The sequence below is a fragment of the Prionailurus viverrinus genome, chromosome C1 (genome assembly GCF_022837055.1).
Source record: "Prionailurus viverrinus isolate Anna chromosome C1, UM_Priviv_1.0, whole genome shotgun sequence".
NCBI lineage: Eukaryota > Metazoa > Chordata > Mammalia > Carnivora > Felidae > Prionailurus > Prionailurus viverrinus.
In genome coordinates this window covers 88820033-88832334 of record NC_062568.1, presented here as the reverse complement: position 1 = coordinate 88832334, position 12302 = coordinate 88820033, and the positions used below count along the sequence as shown (strand labels likewise).

The 12302-nt window shown below is 38.2% G+C and overlaps 1 protein-coding gene across 1 annotated transcript in view; it reads left to right on the top strand.

The window, feature by feature from the left end:
* The first annotated feature begins 675 nt into the window (after positions 1-675).
* The window catches only part of THSD7B (thrombospondin type 1 domain containing 7B), a 759038-nt gene continuing 747411 nt past the window's right edge, over positions 676-12302 (top strand). The window contains exon 1 of the mRNA XM_047871837.1: positions 676-814. Coding sequence (XP_047727793.1) covers positions 676-814 — 139 coding nt within the window. The remainder of the gene's footprint in view (positions 815-12302) is intronic.

Below are 12302 nucleotides of genomic sequence, written 5' to 3'. Positions count from 1 at the left end.
TCTCTGTCCATTCCTCCCTCCCCTTTTCATCCTTCACAGCAGCCACCGGCCCACTCACCAGCCCCTAAACACAAAATGCATGTCAGCACCTAGTTCCCACGGCCAGAAACGCACCCCCTGGCTCCCTCAAGCCCTTGTTTTCCTAAGGCTTCTCTCAGACATTACCTTGTGTGAGACTTTCCTCTTTTTTTCTCAGCACAGATGATCTAATTGCCTCCCCCTCAATTTCTCCATTTCACTTTCTTAATACTACTGTTAGAGTATTCTTTGCCCTGTTTTGGACTTTGATGTGTGTGCATGTTTCTTCCCAAATTGTGAGCTCCTCAAGGAGCTTGGCTAAGTTGAAGGAGAGAGTAGACCAGGTATCTGCCAACCCTCCTCTCACAAAAGTTGACTGATAAGGGGACCATGGAGTCGCTAGAATTGATAGTCTCTTCAATGGGTAAGGATTGAAAGCATGGCTAATTAACCTTTGATCTTAAAATGTTGATATTATATGCACTCTCTTTATGGTAATGGGGAATTTGTAGTATCATCATGATAAAGGTTCTAGCGGTCAATGTGAATCTTTATAATTTCTGTAAAGAAGAAACTTATCTGGTTTTCTTTCTTTTTTTTCCTTTAAAAAATTTTGTTTTTAGGAATAGGAAAGTCAAGAGGCTGAAAATCTGAAGAATGTTTTCAAAGGGTAATCTGGCTGTCACTTGCTGGTTATGGAGGAGCATGAGGAAGCTGTTTCTATTACTTTCTCTCTTGCTGTCCCATGCAGCTCATTTGGAAGGCAAAAAGGATAATCAGTTCATCTGGAAACCAGGTAGGAATGTTCTGGCTGTTCCTTTGTCCCATTTTCATTAATGAGAAGACTATTCTTCCATTCTTGTTCTTATTTGTGGAGTAGTAGAGAATATTAGAGAGGAAAAAAAGACTCTTCTTTTTTACAATAAAGCTTACATTTAATTTTTATTTCTGCATAATTGTCACCTCTACCCATGATCCTTGTTATCCTTCTGAATTTTCATGTTGTTGTCAATTAAAGTTATGATTTCCATAGTTACATCTGCTTCTCCTTTGTCACATATATCACTGTGCCGCACATGTGTAGCAAAATTGACTACTGAATTTAGCTGATAGCCTTAGCTACAAATGCTTTGGACCAGTTCTGTATGTTTCTTCCTTTTAGCTAACAGACTAGTTAGCTATTTATTATTAAATATTTTGTAGCATAGATCCTGTATATCTAAATTTGGGAGCATGAAGAATTGTCCTAACAACTTTGCTCATTAGCGGTGACTCCGAAGTCTCCTTAATGTATTTTGAGATCCCCAGATACCTTGTACACAAGTATATGAATAAGTTGAATTGAGATTTGGAGGCTTGTGTATAAGTCATGTTCTTTTCTAATAATTTGTTTAATTTGAGTGTAGAAAAGATCTGTTAAATTTAATTTTAAATGCTTATGTTTTATTATCTTAAACGATGAACACTAAACGTCTTGGCTCTTTGTATCACTGATGTGTCTCTTTGCTCTAGATTTTAATTTTCTTAAAGTTTCAAAATCAGATCATTTAAAATATTGATTACTGTTTCCAGAGTCCATTCTTGCAAATACAGATAACTTTTATGCTTAATATCTCGGAATAGGAAAATGTGATGTTATAGAAGATGTATGGCCCTTGAAGAATTTTCATTTTAGTCTCATCAGTCGTAAATTAAATAGACTGCAAATGTATTGTGTCACCATGGAAATATGTACAAAAGTGATATTTGTAGTATTTAAATGATTTTGCAAAAATTAAGGTAAATTATGCTTTAAAGTATATTAAGTAAAAAAACCTAGTGCCACTAGAGATAGAGTCTGGAGGAAATTTAATTGCACTAAAGCCTCTATAAATTAATTTAATTGTAGGCTCTAGTACCACATTAGTGATTTGTATTTTTTATCTCAGAGTGGTTTTAGTAAGCTTTGGAACTAGGTCTAAAAGTCAGTCTTGCAATTCTGTGAAAGGGGCTATTTTGTTCTAATCACAAAACGCTAAACATATTTATCAAATCTAAATGAGCACACTCATATGACTCTACTCTATCTAAAGTTCTCAAAAAAGTGCAATTGGGGCGCCTGGGTGGCGCAGTCGGTTAAGCGTCCGACTTCAGCCAGGTCACGATCTCGCGGTCCGTGAGTTCGAGCCCCGTATCGGGCTCTGGGCTGATGGCTCAGAGCCTGGAGCCTGTTTCCGATTCTGTGTCTCCCTCTCTCTCTGCCCCTCCCCCGTTCATGCTCTGTCTCTCTCTGTCCCAAAAATAAATAAACGTTGAAAAAAAATTAAAAAAAAAGTGCAATTAAGATAGAAAGTAGCAAATCTGAACCAAAAATGAGATGTGTGAAGAAAAGGGGCTTATTTGGAAACAAATTTTAAAAATAAGACTGCTTTTCTAAAAACAGGTCATTGGAATAAGATGGTACAGACCCACGCTGCAGTGGATGAATTCTTTGATAACTGTCAAACTTCAGTTTCAGAGATAGAATCCTTCCAATAAGATACATTGCACTGTTCGAATGAACATCTCTGTCATCAGTCTCATTTTCCCTGGTATTAATTACTTCTTTCCCTCCTTAATGTGCCATCAAAGAGGTAATAAATATATACTTCCCATTTGGGTTTGCTTAGAAATTACAAATTTATTACTTGTATATGACTGGATATTTTAAAAGTGGAAAAAAATTAAAAGCTACAAAATGAAAAGCAAAAGTCCAGACCGTGTATCCCATTCTCCAATCTCTTATGTATCCTTCGGAGATTTTCTTTGTGCATGTAGGTACCTCTCCATGCATATTTGTGTATATAAACCACATAAGATACACACATATACACATAAAATATCACTAATATTATTTATTAGGGTTCTGCCAAAAAAGGAACAGTACATGCATAGAAGGTCATTGGGAGGAGTTTAATAAAAGGACTGTTTACAAAAGTGGGAAAGTGTGAACACTGTTTAAGAACAGCGACAAGGAATTGTGGAGTGCCCGTGAGCTAGTGTCAGTCTTTATGACTTCTAGATCTGCAGAGGCAAAGAAAGGAAGTGGTTTCTGGAATCTGGAGAGAAAACTTCATGGAGAGGATACCCGAAAGATGCTGTGACCTTCAGAGGGATATAACCAGCCTGCAGAGAGGAGTAGGAAAGGGGCCAGGGGAATGAAGGGCCCTTGCCCTCACATCTCCTGCCAGGGCTCTCATGCCTGAATCCAACCAGAAGTCATGAGGCAAGGGACTCCACTGATTTATCATACAGACTGGCCTCCTGGGCAGAGAGCAGAGTAGAGAAAGGTAGACAATGTGGTTCTGAAAATATTTAACTCATACATACATATATGTACATACGCACACACATTTTGCTTCCTACAATCGGAATCATACCATGTACCCTTTTTTTGCAGCTTGATTTTATCACATGATGTCTTCATGAACATTACATAATAGTGCACATGGGTCAGTTTCATCTTTGAATGGTTACATAGTATTCTTTTGTGTTTTTATTTAATAGTATGTTTATTAAAGCTTGCCTGGCATTTCAGCAGTTTTTAGTGTTTTGCTACTATAAATTATAGTTATACGAATGCAACATTATTTTAAAGGTAAACAATACATCATCTTGAGGAGTCATTGTACACTAGAGCAATTCTGGGTCATTACCTTCAAAGGCAACTTCAACATCTTAGAATCTGTTAATCTACTTATATGTGAGTGTATTATATTTCAATTTGGTTTTAAAAGACATGTATTGCAGGTGACATCAGTTGTGTTTTGGGAGTATGTTATCAAATCTGACAACCAGGTCCAGTGTATTCTGAAATTTGAACAGCTTTCCCCAGGAGACCCAGACAAATATACTTAGAAACCTAGAAACTGTTCTCTGGGTTTAGATTGTAGGATCCACAACTTAAGATTTTTTGGTGTCTGTTGTTTTCCCTTGAGTCCATGAATTAGCTGATAGTCAACCTTATCCGAATTGGAGGCACTTCTAAGTGATTCCTGGCTTTGGATAAACAATGGATTGATGAATAATGAGTGGTATATTATGTTGCTAAGGATTTCTGTACTGAGAAAGTCTGGTGAGCTGTAGGCTGTGGGGGTCATTGATCTGGCAGGGCTGTTGAGTGTCTGTCATCACTGTGATGAGATCCTCTGATCTATATTTAGTGTCAAGCAATCTGCCATTCATGCCAAGGAAGGATTGTGTCTGCGAGAGTACCAGATAAGGAGTGATGTTGCTTGTTGTTTTAAGTAAATATATAACTATTCATGTCTGCATGGTTTGTAAGGATGGACAGATCATGGTTTCTGAAGCCATAATAGTGAGTGGTTTCAAAGAATTTCTCAGTATTGGTTCTAAGAGGTTCATTCATTCCACTAACACTTGTCAAGTCCTTATTGTGTGACAGGTACTGTTACAAGCACATGAGATAAATTGAGAATAAAACAGGCAAAGAAATGGGGTAATGAACGTGATCAAGAAGTTAAATAAAAAGTACATTAGATGGTGGTAAGTGTTTAGAAGGAAAGAGAAGGCAAGGAAGAGAGATATACAATGATAGGTGAGAGGCAGATATTGTTAACATGTAGGCTGTGGGATGCCTCACCAAGGAGGCGAATTTTTTAAAAAAAAGTTTAACATTTATTTATTACTGAGAGACAGAAAGAGGCATAGCATGAGCAGGGGAGGGTCAGAGAGAGAGAGAGAGAGGGAGAAACAGAATCTGGAGCACGCTCCAGGCCCTGAGCTGTCAGCACAGAGCCTAACGTGGGGCTCGAACTTGTGAACCACGATATCATGACCTGAGTCAACGTCGGACACTTAACCAAGTGAGCCATCCAGGTGCCTCAGGAGGCAAATTTGAATAAAGACCTAAAGGAAGAAGGCAGCTAGCCATGGGGATATTGGGTGAAGAATTTTCCGGATGAAGGAAACAGCAAAGGCAAAAGGCCCTGAGGCAGGACCATATGTGGCATGTTTGGAGACCTGAGAAGAGGCCAGCATGCTGGAACAGAGCGAGCATGGGGTTAGAGATAGAACGGGACCCAAATAAGGTGTGTCCTCATAGTCATATACAATTTGGCTTTTACTATGGGTGAGAAAGAAAGACACTGGGGAGTTCTGAGAGAGTGGTGACATGATCTGACTTCGTTTTAATAAGATTTTAATATGTCATTGTGAGTGGTCAGTTGAGAATGGTGGAAGCAGGGAGGTCAGTTAGGAGGCTTCTTCAAAAGTAGTGAAGAATAATGCTACTAGCTTGATCTAGAGTCATGGCAGTGAAGGTGGTAAGAAGAGATTGAATTTTGGTTATATTTAAGGCCATCCTTTTCAACTGAGGTGATTTTGCCCAGCAGGGTTTTTTCTGTTTGTCACAACTGGGGTGAGCTACTGGTATCTGTGGGTAGAAGACACAGGATGGCCCCTACCACAATTACCAGGCCCCCAAGAGTCAATAGTGCCCAGGTTGAGAAACATTGATTTAAGGTAAAGCATCATGACTTACTTATGTGAGGGGGCGGGGAAGGAAGAGATTCAATGGTGGCACTGAGATTTTGCCCTTAACAGCTAGACGAGACAGGCTGGCATGGAGGGACCATTAGCGACTTGGCATTGGGCATGTTACATTTTTTAACCTGTTAGAAATTCATGGAAGATGCTGACCAGGAAGTGGGATGTATGGGTCTGAATTCAGGAGAAAGGTCTGTGTCAAAGACATAAATTTGGAAGTCACTAGCAAAGAAGTAGAATTTAAATGTGTAGCCTTAGAAATGAAGAGGTGGCTTTGAAATTTGTGATCCCATTTATGTGGAGGATACACCTGTGCTTCCTTTGGGCCAAATCACATTAAAAATTGTAGTGGTAACATACACATAATATGAACTTTTACCGTTGTAACCATTTTTAAGTTTATGATTCAATGGCATTCAGTATATTCACAGTTGGTGAAGATATCACCACAATCTAGTTCCAGATCGCTCCAAATGATGTTTTACAAGTGAGTTTATAAAAAGACTGGAAAAACAAGTTTTGCTATGAATCATAATGCATGAAAGGAGAAAAAAAAAGCCACCTTTGTCTCTTTGTGAGAAGCTCTTTTACTAGTCTTAAGTCATCCTAAGAGATCTTTTGAGTCTAGTAGAAAGAGCTAGAGCTTTAGACACAAGCAGACCCACATTCAAATCCTAAGTATATAAAGAGGAGAAAGTTCTTTAACTTCTCTCAACTCTACTTATCCATCCAAAAATGAGGATAATAAAATACTTCATGGGGCTATTCTGAACATTAGGTAAAACTATATATTGAAATACCTGTGTATCATGTATCTACTCAATAAATGTTAGCTCTTATTTTTATCATTATTACATAATCATTTAATGTTTACAGTATCCAACTTTTGCATACTTTTGTTCCTTAAGTACACACAAAAGGGGAAGTTGGTTTGACAGCTAAATATATCTTAGTGATAAATCGTCAAAAGTAATTTTACTAACTTTTTAGGTCTAAAACTTTCTATACGACAGACCCATAGTTTTAATTTTAGTAGCTCCTTCCCAGTAAACGAAAAGGGTGAGGATAATGAATCACATTCTAAGAACTAAGTAGATAAATTGGAATTAGTCTTTCTGGGAAAACAAAAAAGGACTATGAAAATGATATTGTGTAAGGAGAAAAGATCTTACATAGGATAATATATAATTATACCTTAAGAAATAATGTTTTCAGTGTTGAAAGCATTTTAAGAAACAAGTTACATATGTATGTTTTTTTAAAGTTTAGGAATCCTAGGGAAAATAAGATGTTCTTAGGAGAAAGCTAATTTTTTGACTATGTCCATGAAATATTTCTTTTGGGAGTTTGATTAAATTGAAATCATTTTAATTACTTCTATGGATATCAATTTGTCTTACAGATATGTGCATAATATACTCTCAGTGATGTGATTTCTGTGCTATCAAAAGGCATAGACATATATGCAATGGGACTCACTGCTAAAAATTCTAATTACTTTTCTTTGGAGACCACAGGTACTAATTTTGCAATGTTCCCAGTGAGTCAGAAAAAGTCTCTGTTATTTAAATAATATAAAATAAATTATTCTGCTTTTTCCCCCTAAATAGCACTATAATGTATGCTCCCTGAGGACAAGGAATTTGCCAATTTTATTCATGGATATATTCCAGGTACCTAGAACATAAATAACTGTTATATGACATATTCCCAGCACGTTAAGTACTTGCAGAATGAGTGGAACTGTCTTTGGGGTTTGTGTGTGTTATATGTGTATTTGAGAGGGTTGAAAAGTGATGAGGCTGTTATTATCAAACTTGAAATAAATATTGAGGAGAGAATGTAAAATTAATAAAAACCAGAGTCAAACTTATGAATCGGTTAACTATAAAAATAAATGATCTGTATTTCCTTGTTGCTTGGCTCCAGGACCCTTTCTGATCATCTCTGGTAAAGATTTTGAAGATTTTTTTTTATGAAAGGGTACAGGTGTGTATTTAGAAATTTAACTGTTGCTCTAATTCTTATGATGATGTATTAACAGTTGCATGCCACCTCCCAATTCATTTTCACTGAGGTAGCCACTTACAACTCTTTTTTCTGTTTACTCTGATGTTCATCTCTATATTTCTTTTTTTTTTCAACGTTTATTTATTTTTGGGACAGAGAGAGACAGAGCATGAACGGGGGAAGGGCAGAGAGAGTGGGAGACACAGAATCAGAAACAGGCTCCAGGCTCTGAGCCATCAGCCCAGAGCTCGACGCGGGGCTCGAACTCACAGACCGCGAGATCGTGACCTGGCTGAAGTCGGATGCTCAACCGACTGCGCCACCCAGGCGCCCCTGTATTTCTAAGTAATATGCTCATTATTGACAATTCTTGGTTTATACATATTAGGTATTTCCTACTGACTTTCCGTTATGTTAGTTGAGGATGTTATCTGTCATCTAATTACCACTTTCTTTCCTTATGACCCTACTCCAAAACGGGGAGATTAAAATATTTAAATCTGTGAACATATTTTTTCTTTGGGATATTTTCGCACATCTTTCCACAGTTGTTTTCTTTGGAATGTTCCTTCATTTTCTCATCTGGAACCCCGTGGTCCCTGTTGTGTTTCTCTTCTTTGCCTTTACTGCTTTATTTTCTAGAACTGCCAAACTTATCTTGTAAAACTCCTGAAATAGTGTACATCTGAAGAAACTTTTTATGTCTGAAAGGGCTTCTGTAGTTGGCATGTACGTGGCTGATAACTTGGGTGTGGAGTTCAAGGTTAAAAAGCACTTTTCCTTCAGAAGGCTTTGCCTCACTGTATTCTGGCTTCCAGTGTTGTTACTAAGAAGTTTGATGTCATTCTGTTCTCATCTCTTTGTACATTACCTGTTTGTTTTCCTCTTTCTGGAACCTTCTTTTTATGCAGGAAGTTCTGAAATTTCATGGATCTTGTGCTTTTGGGTATTTTCTTCTTATTGTGCTGAATATTAGGAAGATATTCTAATTAACATGCTCATGTTTATTTTGTATGTGTTTTCCTCCCCCCTTAAACTCCTTAGATATTTCAGCTCTCTAGCTGATCTTCAATATTCAGATATTTCCCCCACTTTTTCTTTTGCTTCCTTTTTGTTTGTATTTTTATTTTAATTTCTTTTTTTTTTTCTTTTTGAACTGGTGTATTTGTTTCCTTTGGTAAATACCCAGTAGTGGAATTACTGGGTCATATTATAATTCTATTTTTAATTTTTATTTTTTTATTTTTTTAATATAATTTATTGTCAAATTGATTTTGATACAACACCCAGTGCTCATCCCAACAAGTGCCCTCCTCAATATCCATCACCTAAAATATTTATTCTACTTAATCTTTCAGCCTTTCCTTTGAATACTTTTTTATTTCAGTATCACACTTAAAAAATTTTAATACCTCTTACTTCTTCTCTGATTATATTTTTAGTGCATCTTGTTTCATAAACATAGTGTCTTTTAATTTAGAAGATGTTAATAATGATTTAATTTTTTCCCTTTCATTTTCTGTTCTATTTAGGCTTCCTCTAAGTTTCTCTTTTATTCATGTGTTTGTTTGATCATGGCCTCTGATGTGGGGAGCTTTCTTTTAATGTCTATTGATTATTGTCTATCTCCTTAGTGTTTCCCAAGAGTAAAGCACTAAAAACTGATGGGGCATTCTGTGTACTTGATTCAGCTTGGGCTTCCTTGTCAGGCTTTTGTGAGTGATGAGTTGACTTTTTTATTGAAGAATGGGTTCCTCAGAAGGCTATATCCCTCAATCCTAGAGGGTTTTACTCTGGGGCTTAATATGGGTATTATTTAAGGAGAAGGCTAAGCTGCCATAACAAAGATACTCCCAGATACAGTGAGTTAAGAATGACAGAACTTCCTGTCTCTGTTACACAAACGTCTCATAAAATTAGTGGTCCAGATTGATCTGCAACATGTGGTCCTTCAGCCATGTGGGTTTTTTTTTCAGTCTTGTGGAAGGATATTATCCCTTTCTGCCCATCCAGGCCAGATCACAGGCATTTCTATGTTCTAGTTGATCAAAAGGGCATGAAGCTTAAGTCTCAAACAAGGGATTTCAACAAGTGGCACAGAAGTCCCATATATGTTTCATTTCTTTTGTTCTATGTGGCAGCCTACTCCAACATTTCATTTAAATTCCTCTCTTTTGAATAGAAAAGAGTGGTTTCAAACATTAACAGTCATCAAGTCGGCTCCCAGGGCTGATGGTCCAGCAAGGTGTTCTCACTTGTGGTCTCTTAGGCTATTGCAGTCAGATGGTGGTAGGGGCTGAGTCATGTGGAAGGCCTTCTCACTCACATAGCTGACACCCAGGCTGGGAAGTCTCAAACAGCTGGGGTTGTTATAGCTGGGCCTCTAAGTATTTCTTTCTCTTTCTCTATGTGGTCTGGGTGCTTGGTCTCTCCATATTGAGGCTTCTGAGTAGCCAGACTTCTTACATGAAGCTGAGGACCCCTAGAGCAAACTTCAAAAGAGAAATAGGCAGGAGTTGTGTAGCTTTTTCTAAGCTAGCCCAGGAGTCATGCAGTCACTTCTGCTGTACTCTGTTGGTTGCAAGAGAGTCTCTAAGGAGGGAGCTTAGGTTCCATCTTTTGATGGGAAGATTGTCCAATCATTTGCAGATATGTTTTAAATTTGCCAAGATACATCACCACCTCTGTTCATATTCTCTTGGTGAGAATGTAGTTTCATGGTCACGTGTAACCACAAGGGAAGATGGAAAATGTAGCCTGTGGTTTGGCAGCCATGTAAGCAGAGAAAGTAGATTTTGTCATGATTAGCAGTCTTCATCACAGGGGCTATTTAATGTCTGGATTATTCAGGGTTCTCCAGAGAAACAGAGTATGTGTGTGTGTGTGTGTGTGGTGTGTGTGTGCATGTGTGTGTGTGTGTGTGTGTGCGCATGTGTGCGCATGGAGAGAGAGAAGAGAGAGAGAGAGGAAGAGAGATTGTGTATTATCTGTCTGTCTCTCTGTTACAAGGAATTGGCTCAGGTGATTATGGAGACTAAGAAGTCTCATGACCTGCCACCTGAGTCCCCAGAAAACTAGTGCTATAGTTTCAGTTCAAGCCCAAAGCCTGAGAGCAGGGGGGCAAGTGGTCTAACAACCAGTTCAAAGGCAGGAGAAGAGTAATGTCTCAGCTCAAGATGTCTGGCAAAGAGTGACTTTTTCCTTCCTCTGTCTTTTTATTCTGTTTAGGCACTCAGTGGATTGGACAGTCCTACCAAAATTGGGGAGGAGAGTCTGCTTTACTCAGTTTACTGGTTCAAATGCTAACCTCCTCAGGAAGCACCTACACAGATACACCAGTAAATGGTGTTTAAATATCTGGGCATCCTGTGGTCCAACCATGTTGACACATAAAAATAACCATCACACCTTCATCTCCTGAACTGAACCCCTTCTTGACTGCCTATACTAGACTACTGAAATGACCAGGGCAGAAATCTTGGCAGAAGTGGCTCAACACTGAGTCCTCAACATTTTGCTTAAATTCCTCTCTTTTGAGTAGCATACCTCATCATTGTCTTCCATGTTGTATGCCTCTGTTTTCCTGCAGAGATTGAGGAAGGAATAGAGAGAGGCATATGGGGGTAGGCTAATTAATTCTATGTATCAACTTTTAATTATTCCCCATTTCAAGCCACAAGCCTTACTCCTTTCTGGTGCCCGTAGGTCCCAAGTCTTCCCAGTGTGCTGCAAGTATAAATTGTCTTTTTTTGATGTTATGCCCATAACTCTAATGTAACCGCCTAATCTTCAGCTTCCATTACATTGTCAAGGTGCCTACTGCTCCTCTATCTGCTCTCCAAGCTCCAAATTTATTGCTAGTTGTTCTCCACCTCTTACTCCATGTTTTTGACCCTTATCGAGTTATACCTTTTAATGCCTTTACTGTCATTTCAGTGGGGTATCAGGAAAAGTGAAAATATATGTGTGTCATGTTCCCTGGGTTAATGGGAAGTCTTCTCACTTACTTTTCTGCCAATTTTACTATAGGCTAATTATTTTGGAATGGAAAGGATGTTGAAATGTTAATTTTTCTGTGGTGATTGACTCAGTTATTCTCTTTGAGCATGTGTTACCAAATCTGGCTCTTTATAAAGTTAACTGGCCACCCAAACTGTGCCTAGGTTAAATTTAAAAAAAAATTAATTTAAATGGTCATTGGCTTTGTATGATTTGAGTTGGACTGAGCTATTGGACTGGCGATGAATCTGGGCACAGTTTCTCTCTGGAGGTCAGATTATCAATGGAAAGCTCCTTTATGGCCACCTGGAAATATCTCCCTTCAACTTTTTCTTCCATGGAAGAATTTTGATATTGAACATACATTTGAATTATTCCTAGCTATGCAAATAAATACAAAAATAAAAATGAAAATAACTGAGGCCTGTCAAAGTGGGATTGAAACATGAGTTAAAGGCTAAAAGACAGTATTGTGAATTCATGAAGCCACTTTAAAACCTTATTTTCTAAAATATTTTTACTATTTTGGGGGGGGGGGAGGGAGAGCACAAGTTGGGGAGGGGCAGAGAGAGAGGGAGACAAAGAATCTGAAGCAAGCTCCAGGTTCCAAGCTGTCAGCACAGAGCCCAACATGGGATTTGAACTCACGAACCATGAGATCATGACCTGAGCTGAAGTTGCATGTTTAACTGACTGAGCCACCCAGGTGCCCCTAGAAGTTTATTTTATAAAGAGCTTCATGCTTATCT